Source organism: Stegastes partitus, unplaced genomic scaffold (assembly GCF_000690725.1).
Source record: "Stegastes partitus isolate 25-593 unplaced genomic scaffold, Stegastes_partitus-1.0.2 Scaffold3677, whole genome shotgun sequence".
NCBI classification, from domain to species: Eukaryota; Metazoa; Chordata; class Actinopteri; family Pomacentridae; genus Stegastes; species Stegastes partitus.
Window position 1 is genome coordinate 20,854 of NW_007581408.1, and position 12,677 is coordinate 33,530.

Genomic DNA, 12,677 nt, shown 5'->3' on the forward strand with positions numbered 1-12,677 from the left:
CATCAGGAGAATCTACAGTGAATTAAATGGCATATTAATTTACGGGGGGATTCTTTGTGCTTTTTAACCAGGATCAATACTGTCGGCTGGGAGTAAAAGCTGGATGGTCAGGCGATCACAGTCACTTCGAGTGTCTCTGTGTCAGTCTGCCATGTTTTGTGTTGTAGTCCACTGTGTGCAGTGCAGCTAAAACCGCAACTGTAACACACCTCAATATTCAGATGAGGAATATGAAATAGTTTTTTAATATTTTAAGTTTAAACTTTCTTTAAAGCAACATCAAGTCATTTTAGTTCAGGGGCAGCTGTTTAAATTAATACAAGTGTTACATGAACTCTGCTGTTTGCCATTCATTATGAGATTTGGTTGAGTTTGCAGATGCTTAAAGTAGCAGCAGAACTGGCAAAGCGGAAACACCGAGTGCTGCGTGTCCCTCTGCACTGATAACTGGACAAACTACCTGCAATCTAAGCCATTAACTGACTGTTGAATTTTCTCTAGAGACAATACCACGCTATTGTGTGCGCTCAGACAAGACGGTTAACGCTCTCCAGCTCCTCGAACACATCTCTGCACCGCACATTGTACCACCACCAGCTCATCATTTGCACTGGTTGTGCTCGGTGCCAAAGTAATGTGTCTGTAAATGGAGGCATAGCAGCCAAAATCCAAATTAACTGACCAGGAGCAGACCTGGGGTATCTGTCGCTCCCAAGCACCAGAAGCTTTAAGAAAATCTGGACTTAGGAGGCTGCCAGAGAAACCATCTGTGTGCTGTGGCTGCATAAGCTCCATCAGCTGTGCTGTCACCCTTATCTCTGCACCTCCATCTTAGCTTCAATATTTGAAAACCAACTGAATGCACAAGCAAACAGTAGATCTGCTCTCTCCGTTACAAAACAAGCATTCATGAGCACCAGATTATCTAATTGTAAATACCGAATGGATCAGAAGAATCAACTTCTTTTAATACTGTCAACATTAGCTTCTTGCAAAGTGTCTCTTTCATTTTGTCGAGAAATCTAACAAATGAAAAATAGAAACGAACACATTAACAGCCACTGATCATACTCTTTCAAGAGGTACTGAAGAAAATATTCCCATATATAACAGCCACTAATTATATACTAGAAAAGAAAACTTTGTGCAGACACTTTGTGCTGTGTTGCTGTTTATTTTCTTTTTTTCTGAGTGTCTTAAGCACAAGTTATTGCACTGAAGATAACTCCCCACTAACTGTAAAAAAAAAGGAGAAAAAAAACACTTCATAGTTTTATGTGACAATTATCTTGCATATTTTTCTCAGTAAACCAAGGTGTAATCAAATTTAGATTTTTGCTGAGAAAATTGTCTTACTTTTGGGATTTCAGCATTTGCTGTGTTTTTGTTTTTAATGCTATATAATATAACACAAATAATGTAAATATTGTTTTAGAATCCAGACTGACGTACAGCTCAGATCATAACTATTTGGTGAATTACACCTTTTTTTTTTTTTTTTTTTACTATTATTCAGTCTCTGCATTTCAGCAAATTCAATTTGAGATAAAATAATGGATGCTACATTAAAGTGCCAAGCCTCAGCTTTTATTTGAGGCAGTGTACATCAATATAGAAAGCACTGTGTGTAAGAGACAGCTCTTTCAAAATGTAAAGCCCCACTGCAAGTGTTCAAAAGTAAATAGACACCTATCTAATATTTCTTGTTCGCAGCTGTTTGATTTTAGTGTCAGTTAGTGCTGTTGAAGCTGTGTGTCAATATGAGGAGTAAATATGTGACCACACAAGTGAAGAAGATAACTTCAAGGTTTACAAAAGCAAAACTGATTGGAGGAATAGCAAAGTTAGTTGCAATGCCAAAATCAGCAGCTGGGTACAAAAAACAGGTGTTCACAGGAAAACTTCACAATGGCAAAGAACCCAGCGGACTGATGAGGACTGAGGGATGAGTCAAAGATCATTTGCATTGGGAAAAAAAATACATTTATGACGAGACAGCAAATCAAGAAAGCTCTCTAGGATGCAGTCTTTATGAATACAACTCTGGAAGATTAAACCTCTGAAACAAAAAGGCAACAAAACACGCAAAAAGAAAGCAGCAGAGTTCTAGAATGATATTTCAGGAACAGAATTTGATTCTGTCAAATGTATGAAAATCTTTTTAAATGACAATTACTTGTTTTTACCTTGCTTACTATATTTACTGCCATTATTATGCACCAAAATACCCCAACAAATTTCTTGAAAGTGTAAACTTACTTGTCAATACAGATGATTCTGAGTCGTCAGTTTACCAGGGTGAAGAAGTAGAACATTCTTAACTGGTCTCAACTGATCCTGCAGTTCCATTGGTCAGCAGAAGAGGGCTGCAGTTGGAGAGCATCGCCAGGGACAGCATGTCTGATGTATGAGGGACGAAGACTTCAGGCAGTCATTTCCTAAAAAAGATGTTCCACAAAATATTCAATTTGACGTTTTTGTTCATGCTCGTGATTGTCTGTCCAATTGATGTTGAAACCACTAAGTTTTAAATAGCTATATATCGCCCACACATTTTGTTCTAAACACATTCCAAATAAACACTCAATATATAAATCATTCTGTTAACAGTCTCTCAATCGCAACAGCAATAAAAGATGTGGTTTGATAATATTTTGAAGCAGCACATATAGTTTATACATGTATGATATAAATTAAACTGGAGAACATAATATGGAAAAAAAAATTAAAATAGGAAGGTAGCGAAGAAAAAAGGTACGCTCACAACATATTCAGACAGAAGTTTCAAGGAACAAACCTTTATATCTTTCTATAAGCGCAATATTTTTTTGTTGTTTAGTAAACTAAGGAATTTCAGTAGAGAGTTCAGTTTTAGAAGAAAAGGTGAAAAAACTTAGGAGGAATTTAGCATATTTCTGTATGTTAATATAAAAGTGCTAATTTATTGATTATGTTAATCAGATATTCAAGAGTGTCATTTGGATTATCATAGTAACATAGTTTTGTTACAACATTACACAGAGCTGGAAAGTAAAAAAAAAAAAAAAAAAAAGTTAGATTCCAAAACTTTTGGGATGTTTGTCAAAGCATGGGTGCAAAAAATTGTTTCTGTATTATGTTCACAAAAGGTACAAGACATATCAACGTCTATGAACCTGACAGCAGTGTATATTTAATGTAAAATTATGCAATATACTTCTTCAGCCTTGCTTGAAATGCAATACTTTCAAGCCAGGTGATTCACCGGGTAATGTTTTCAGTCTCCACACAAAGTTGCCTCTACCTGCAGTTCCACTCTTTCTTTGAAAAGTTTAGCAACTATGTTAGCTAACGTCACGTCAACATACAACTTACCATTAGGTGAATGCACATACAGCAACCTAGCTATTGAAATGTGGTGAGTGCAGCTGTGGGGTAGTCCAGCGTGGTCAAAATAGTCGTACGAAAACACTACAGATTTTTCACGAGTAAGAAATACAGGAAATAGACTGACGAAACAACAGAGTGGCTAGCCAGCTATCTCGCCAGCAAATTGCGTTTCCAAGGTTACAGCGGGTATGACGACATTTAAAGGCGACTTCACTGAGCCGCGCCCTGACACTTTTCTTTTCGCCGGCTTTGAACCACGGTCGCTGGTTTTAACATTGTTTAAAACATTGGGAATAATTTCAGTACACAAATCAACCAAATATAACATTGTCATCGTTACTTGAATACATTTCGATTGCAGAAATTTTATATAACAATTGAGACTGTACAAATTAAATTTCCTCCTTTCGCGTCCCCTTCAGTTTCCTTTGCCATATATTTATCACCTGTTTCATTTTAAATTCATTCAATAAAAAATATTTTCTTCAGTAAATTCCAAACTGATTAATTGAATGCAAACTGCTGTCTCCAAAGAGTCTTCAAGTAAAGATGAGTCAGCCGCAAACGCAGCTGTGTGGAGGATTTGTGCGCACTGAATTGTGGGAAATATGAGCCTACGAAGAAGACTGGCAATTTTTAGGATAACTTGACGCTTCTAATAAATCCTAGTTATTATTTTTTTTTTTTTTAGTTTACTCTGTGGCAGTTTATGCTTTATTTATGCAATTTTATCCAAAGTGTTTGTGCTTCTGACTGTTCTGTTTCAGCTTTCCAACTGTTTTCAGTCTCCGTCATCAAAGCTACTCTCTGTTGACCCATCTCCACCATGTACGGGCTCTGGCTCGGTTTGCGTCCCGTGGAGCAATCCTCCCCCCTACCGGAGGAGTCCCGTGACACCGGAAGATTACCAACGACCTGTAACGGGAAATTTCTGGACCGAGCGCTCCATACACCGAGTCGATTTGCTGTCAAAGATGAGTGGCAGTATCGCTAATTTCAAAAACTGCGGCTCGGTGCTGGTGACCGGAGCCAGCCGGGGGCTCGGGCTGGAGATAGTCCACTGTCTGGCGAGTGGAGCCTTCTCACCGGGCAAGATCATCGCCACGGCCCGAGACGCTGCCAAGGCGGAGGTAAACGAACACCAACACCTCCCGGTAGTTTGCTGTGGCTGTAGTGCTTTTAGGATCGATTTTTTTGAGGGATAATGCAGTTTTGCTCCCGCTGAGATGACGCAATAAAGAGGTGGAGGTGTATTTAAGTATTTAAATAAAGTTTAATGATGGCCGCCACCAGCAGAGGCCGCCATTGTTCCCTGACTCCATAACAACCTGCTGTGCTTTTGACCCACAGAAACTTCAGGAACTGGCAAAGCAGCATCCAAACATCCACATTGTCACTCTGGGTAAGACCGAGATAAAAGCAAATAATGAATGAGAAACTAACAGAAACACACATGTAGAGTTTTCAGATAAAATAAGATTATAATTAATTATTCATCCTAAAGGAAAGTACTGTGCCAGATATTAAAAACCAAAGTGCACACTGCAATTTTGTTACTGTATCCATCATCATCATCATCATCATTATTATTATTATTATTATTATTATTATTGCTAATGTTGTGTTGTTGCCAGTTCAACAATTTCCCTGAGGTTCAACCAAAGGGATCAATAAAGATCTATCTATCTATCTATCTATCTATCTATCTATCTATCTATCTATCTATCTATCTGTTGAGGCGTGCTCGTTTTTTGAGATAGAAGACAGACAACCTTTCTCATTTAAAGCTGTTTATTCTGTAAAAATGTACATGTTCAAGGATCCAGCACTGGTTCAGAAAATCACAGGCAGCAAGCTGTTAGTCTGTAACCCACTTCCCCAGCAATGGATGGAGCTTCATGTGAACACAAACATTTGTTTCAGTATAGTGTGATTGGCTGGTGAACACAGACATTTAATTCATTTAGTGCAATGTGAATGGCTACCTGGTTGGGGAGAAACCATGGTTTAGACTTAGCTCACCCTTCGTTGGCGCACAGATATGTCCATATCTCTTGGCACACGATTCATTCAATCCGCACCCTGTAAAGACAACCGTCCCTACTGGTATTTCCCGCTCTCTGGCTGTTAATACTTTTCCTTTGTTCATTGTTGTGTGCTGCACCTGATGCTGATATCTTATAGGGAGGATGTTATGATTGTCAGCGCAAAACAGCCTCAGCAGAGCGGAGGTACGCCAGTGTGTATAGCATCTTTATCAGAGCAGAAGCATTCTATGTTCTGGTATCAAAATGTGTGTGTGTGTGTGTGTGTGTGTGTGTGTGTGTGTGTGTGAGAAGCTGCATTCCTTCTATCTGACCTTGTATAACCTTCATGTGTTCAGTCCATCAGAGCCTGGGACTGATGCTTGAATCCTTCTTTACCTTTCTTCAGATCAGCACAACTCATGCATTGTTACACATTAAATGGTGTCAGTGGCAAAGCTAAGCCAGCAGTGCCTTTACAAAACAACATATTCCAACAATAAAATGACAAACTGCTGTGTCTGATAGAAAAACAATGACATATATAGGATACATGACTAAAAATAATAATACATTAATGAAATATTGGACATTTAAATATTACACGTGCAGATGAGATGCCGCATCTGAAAAATAAAATACTGCACTTTACATTGGCATGAAAACAAAATATTGTACATTTAATTGAGATTGGCCGTGATACTGAAAGTGATATTGCACAAAGCATTGCGAAAAGTAATATTACAAATTATATTGATATTATTGTTCAGATTGAAATTGTCATTCCTGCGGAAGTCGGGGAGTTTTACAGTTTGAAACAGACAGTTTTTGCATCTGTAAATGGAAAGGACATTGTATATTCTGATTAACTGGCAAGATTATTCTTTGCCATTTGATTATGTCAGTCACGGAAAACGTCTTACACGTAGAGATTTAAAGTTACTAACAGTGATAGGATTGTCTCTGTATGTTGCGTAGAATCATCTTCATTATTTATTTGTTTGTTCTCCTTTGTGTCTTTGGTTTGAGGATGTAACGATATTTAAAACTTTCTGCACATTCAGAACATGTTCTGATTGATATGCTGAGCAAAGAGTCTATGAGCAAACATTATGAGCTTATTTTGTACCTTAAAGTTCTTTTCTTCTTTAATGTTATTGTCTGCATGGACAAATGCAGACATTGAAAGGGACGTATCACCTGCATCCCCCATGAAATCTGTAATCAGTGAAGAAGTTTATGCGCAATTAGTGACTTAAACACACGCTGGCCTCATTGTACCAGTTTAAACAAGAAGTTATCTCTTGATTTATTTTCCATGTGTTCAGCTTTGGTTTGGTTCTGCTGATCTGCTGTGTTGGTGTCTCTCCTTCAGATGTATTGAGCCAGGAGAGCATAGAGAAATGTGCAGAAGACGTGGCCCAGCTGGTGCAAGAAGAGGGTCTGAACTGCCTGATCAACAATGCAGGGATCAACGTGGTGGCCGACTTTCATTCTGTTACTGCAGAGAAGATGATAGAAAACTTCCACACCAATTCTGTGGCTCCTCTGATGATCACCAAGGTAATGCTTTTTTAAATATGTTTTGTACTTCCTGCCAACGTGGGTGTAATGGATCAGCTTCTCAGTGGTCAAAAAAAGTTTTGTTTGGAAGCCTTCACTTTACCACAAAGTGAAGTAAAAAAGTGAAGCAGCCACATTTGTGTTTTCCTCAGTCACCAGGAGCTCGACCCATGAGCGCTTCTTTTCCTGAATGATGGGAACTAACTCAAAATGATGACCTTGAAGGACAGAAGCAACAAACCCCCTTGGGTTAGGACAGGCTGCATGTCATGAATATTAATTGAAGCTTTGGTTTTGGTTTGCCTCAGAGTACAGGGCGGACTGCAGAGCAGCACCCTGCGCTGGTACAAATTCAGGCACTGATCAAAAGCGTGTCAGCAGGGCAGATTCTTGCTGACTCACAGTTTGCTCCCACTGAAGGACAGTTTCTGTAAGTGCAAGGCCACACTGCTGCCCAAAGGTCTGCTTCACTTTGTAAATGAACAGTGAGTCACATAAAGCAGAAGCTGCCACTCCTCTCTCTGTGGACTTCCAAACTAATTCTACAGCTTCATTTGCACACAGTCACTGAGAAACTTGAGAAAACAACAAAGCACTGATTGAATTAGGAGCTGTTTTAATAACCAATTAATTATCTGAGTCATTTTTATAAACAAAAAGAATAAATATTTGGTGTTTCAATCCTCAGATTTGAGGATTTTTGCTTTTATTTGTCTGAATACACAAATTATTTTTGTGTTGTTGGAAAAGAGAAACAATTTAAAGATGCTGCACTGGGTTGTGGAACTTTTTTTTTTTTTTTTACTCCTTTTTCCACTTTTCAAATAATTAATTATTAATAATTTGAAAAAATAACCAGAAGAGGAAACTATTTGGAAAAATAATCTCTATTTGCAGCCCAAACTCTGACCACTGTAGGGCTTCATGACTTGTTTTGTCAGAGAAAAACTTTGTTGACTTTTAGCCGGATTTGATATAGTTTTGTTTGTGTTTTTTCAGATTTTTTTTATTGAGGATATCAAAACAAAATAGAAGATTAACTTTCAATTGTGACTGCTCGTATAACACATTCATTGGTATTACGATAGCCTGCTGTTGTGTACAGTGTTAGGACAGGGAGAAAGAGTGTCTGGATTAAATGTCAGGGTATTTTAGTATTTCTCAGAGTATTGATCGGTTAAAAGATACTCCATTTAATACAGTTTCACTGAGATAAACAGGTCATTACAGTGTTAAAATTCAAATGCAACTTGAGATGTTGATATATTCCTCGTTAGAAAAATCTATATAGAGAGTTCACACCGTTTCCCTGTGAGGTGTCCATGCTGCCACCAGAGGGCAGCAGTCACCTTCTCTCTCCACACATACAGTGTGAAACTTGTCACTGAGTGGGAATGCACTAGATCTTCTTAAAAAGGCAAGATTATGCATTAGGATAGATTTTTTTTCCTAGATTTGGCCTCTTTGATGACCTTATTTATTTCTAGTGTTATTTTCCTTTTTAAATCTTTAAATAAAACTACAATAATTTGGAACTAATCCAGAAAATTGTCACATAAATTTGCACCTCCTCATTTTTAATGTGTGATATATTCATTCTTTTCTGCCCCTGCCAGGCCTTTCTGCCTCTGCTGAAGCGAGCGGCGTCCAGAGGAGCAGCAGCTGGCTCAAAGACGATGGGCATCCAGAGGGCAGCTGTCATCAACATGAGCTCTCTGCTGGGCTCTGTGGAGCTCAACTGGGGCGAGGGGGCCAACAACTTTAAATGGTATCCCTACAGGACTTCCAAGGTATTGTTCACCATGGTGGGAAAGCATTGGCTTAAAGGATAATTCTAGTTTGTGATATGGCCATTGTGGCTCGAGGAGCTGTGCTAGTTTTTCCACCTCCGTTGTGTCGATTTTGGGGGAAGGAGGAGTTTCACAAAACAGCATGCAAAAAGTATATATCACTGAAAAAAGTGTGAGCTTCCTGCAGCTTTCCACAATTCCTGATTAATACATTAATCATTTTAAATATTTGTTGTCAAGTCTGACTGAGAGTAAACACAGATATTAACCACCTGGAACAGCCATCTTGGTAACTGCATCAGTGGTCTTCATCCATCAGACAAAATCATCCTGCAAGTACGTCTACACATGCTAGTTTATTAAGATGTGAAAGACTGGCTTTCTGGAAACCAAACTAGCTGAATTACCTCACGCAACATGATGAAGATGATCACAAGGCATTCAGTTTGACGGTTAAAAGACAAGATATCTCTGGAAACTCATGGAAGAAAGTTTATGGCTGCAACGACTGAGTTCTGTTAATGCCAGACTTGGAAGATCTTCATGTGTCTATTGATGAGAGCGATCCCAGCTTTGGAACTACAGCTAATGAATCTGCAGCTTTGATAAACATTGCTGCTGTGAAGATTTACTGCTTTAAAACAAGCTGAAAGAAAAGACCAAGACTATCCAGATTTAATGCTCAGCTCTCCATATGGTGAATAAATCCAATACTACAAGAAAAAATAGATTTATGTGATGGATAGCCTTTTCTCCAGCAAGAACATTTGCCACCTGACCTAATGCTATGTGATTAGATCAGCCGGCCTGTTGTTCCCATAGACTGTATAAAAGATGGACGTAGCAACCGGCCCTGAAAAATGAAGCCAACCCGGAAGTGTCAAAAACCTGCAATATCACTACGTCCACTAGCTGCTGACTCCAAAAAGCCCTGGCTCCCATAGAAATGAACTGGAAAAGAAGTGATCACAGATCATGAAATACTGCATTCCTACAGCTCAGGATTTTTTAAAAAATTAGTTTTCATAGTCAAATCCAGAGATCAGGTGGCCAATCTGAAAATAAATCAGTACTTAGTTTTTAAAAAATTGTCAACATTTTGCGGGGCAAGGGGCGTGGCTGGCTTGATTGACAGTCGGCAGCGACCATACAGATGAAGCGAGTAGACAGCGGTAAATGTGGGCGGGCAGAGAGGGCCCGCCTCTCAATCCGTCTGACCAATCGCTGCTCCTATGGCTCCGCCCCCCTCCGACAATTTTTGCGTCACTGGCTCCAAAAATCCAAGATGTCAACCAGGAAGTAGCAAAACCCTGGCTTCATTTTCTCAGTGCAGAAACCAACGGGTGACGTCACGGAAGCTACGTCCATCTTTTATACAGTCTGTGGTTGTTCCTTATTCAGGTCCACAGTGCAGTTAGCAAGGTGTTTATTCCAGGTAGCTAAATTTCTGTGTTTACTGGCAGCCAGACTTAAAAAACAAACATTTAAAAAATATTTTTTGGGGGAGAAACTGCAAGAAGCATGTGCAAGTTGCTCTGATACAGACTGTGCACAGTGTTTTGTGCAACTAAAGGAGGTAAAGTGTGCAGTTGGCGTCACCCACAAAGCCAAAGTAGGTTAAAATAAACTGGAATCATCCTTTAATACCACATAATCAGAAAGGAGAGACTGTTTAAGGATGTAAGGTAGGTTAACCCCACATTAGTATCAGTGTAAAAAGTTCCTGCTTGTCTTCTCAGAGTGCTCTCAACATGATCAGTCGCTGTATGGCCGTAGACCTGCAGCCTGATGGGATTCTCTGTATGGTCATCCACCCCGGCTGGGTCCGCACCGACATGGGGGGGAAGGAGGTAAGAGGAACGGCTGTCACGCTGTGTTTTTTCACATTGTGTTAAAATGTCTGCGCCTGAACGTGTGTTTTGCTTCTCTGTTCCTTTCCAGGCTCCACTGAGTACTGAAGAAAGCATTTCTGCCGTCTTGTCTGTGATCGGTGGGCTGACTGAAAAGGATCACGGGTCATTTCTGAACTTTACAGGGGAGCAGTTGCCATGGTGACCCTGATCATCACAGTGCTGAGTAGGAACATTATGAGAACTATTCACTGATCCTAACTGTTACTATGCAAACCTGAACATATCAGTAGCTTCGCCTGCCCAGTGTTACTTGAGTTCTTTCTGCTACATGATATCTTGTATATTATACCTAAATAGAGCTCAGTCAGCTGATAAAGTTGCACATAATTTAATATTAAGAGATGAGTATTCGTATGTAAATTGAAGGTGGTGCGACAAACCATCGCTACAGTGTGCTGTAGCTGAGTCGTGTTCACATGTAAACAAAACATAATTCCTTGATATGATATGATAGGAGAATATCATGGACTGTATATAAACATGGACGGTGTATAACGGAAGGATTTTTATAGATAAAGAAAGAATTGCGAGTGTTCTAGCTTGCTAGCTATAAAATGGTTGTGTGCTTGGCTTGCTGGCTTTAACATTAGCATTAAAGGTCTCATGTGGTGGAAATCCATTTTTATTGTGTTTTGTGGTTTTTTATAAACTAGGAGGCGTAAAAAAACAAAACAAAAAAAAACTGTTAAGCTATTAATATGTTTCTTCGATTCCTCAAGTCCCCCCACTAAGAGTTAGCCTTCCAGCTTTAGAGGCGAGGGAGGATCTAACACCTCACTAACAAATAGTCCTCCAGCTCAAACTGTGATCGACGGTTCCAGCTGACAATCAGCAGCGTCTCGTTGGTCTTCAGAGCAGAACAGCCCATTTAGAGCAGCCGTTAAACCAGGAGTTACACAGTCACTCTGAAATTCATCATCTTTGCAGTATTTTGAGCAGAAAAACACACAATGGGGACATGTGACACTTCAATTAATTTGCTGATAAGAGGCAAAATATGGAACGTTTCTTTTGGTTTCTCTTCAGTTCAGAACTGAGATACTCAATGACCTCCAGTAGGTGCTCTGATCCTAGCTGTACTGCTGCTGCCTGGGTGGCCAGACATCCTCGATGAGGTGCTTGTACAAAATAATGAAGCGTTTTAAACATCAGGCATTCATCACAGTAGAAGAGGGAATTGTTGAAATTAAGGAAATTGTAATTTTTTAGGACGTTGAGGTGATGATGATCTCTGAAGTCTACACTAACCTCTGAGTGAAATTCATCACACTGTGGGATTCTTCATGGTTCATTCTTGAACCTTTGCTTTTTAATCTCATTATAAACCTTCTAGCCAATGTTTTTAGCACATGCAATATTACATTTTTTATTAGTGCGCCGATGTTACATGGGTACATCAGTTCTTATGAATGAAATTAAATGAAAAATAAAAAAAATACTTTATTTATCCCAGAAGGGAAATTCAATCTTGTAAAAGCTCACCTTCTCCTTTTCTCCTTTTTTAAAATCAATACAACATATATTCCACACAACAACAACAATCATTCAGTCAGTCAACCGTCAGTCAGGATGCATATAGGATGCCTGGAAGCCTACTGAATCTATTTTTCACCACTTAGATGATATTAATACTTCCTGCAGCTATAAAGACATAAAACAGTTGCTGCCATTAGTAGAAATCAAACACAACAAAAAGGTTAAACTATTAAACTCCATGAGAAATGTCTGCACATCAGCTTTTGATAATATTTTCAGGGTCTATTGACAGCGAGAAATGAAACAGTCTCCTGTCTGGTCTGGTAAAAACAGTGCTGAAGGAATTTTAAGTTATTTAATGAAAGTGTCTCCAAAGCATTCGGCAGTTTGAACAGATGTATGTTTCAGTCACATCACGTAGATCATGGAAGCTTATTAGCAAGCTGCACTGTTTAGTCAAAGAAATGACAAACTCATTTTTCAAGCTGATCTTAATCTTAAAACATGCTGGAGTTTAACTAAGTTAATTTTAGTTCTAATTT

At 39.1% G+C, this 12,677-nt stretch overlaps 1 protein-coding gene across 1 annotated transcript; it reads left to right on the forward strand.

The window, feature by feature from the left end:
* The first annotated feature begins 4,270 nt into the window (after positions 1–4,270).
* LOC103376138 (uncharacterized oxidoreductase C663.09c) lies at positions 4,271–11,278 on the forward strand. The gene is made up of 6 exons (XM_008306505.1): positions 4,271–4,499; positions 4,720–4,771; positions 6,769–6,956; positions 8,573–8,746; positions 10,486–10,596; positions 10,688–11,278. The coding sequence occupies exons 1-6, from the start codon at positions 4,344–4,346 to the stop codon at positions 10,799–10,801; spliced, it is 795 nt and encodes a 264-aa protein (XP_008304727.1). The 5' UTR covers positions 4,271–4,343; the 3' UTR covers positions 10,802–11,278.
* The last annotated feature ends 1,399 nt before the right edge of the window (positions 11,279–12,677 follow it).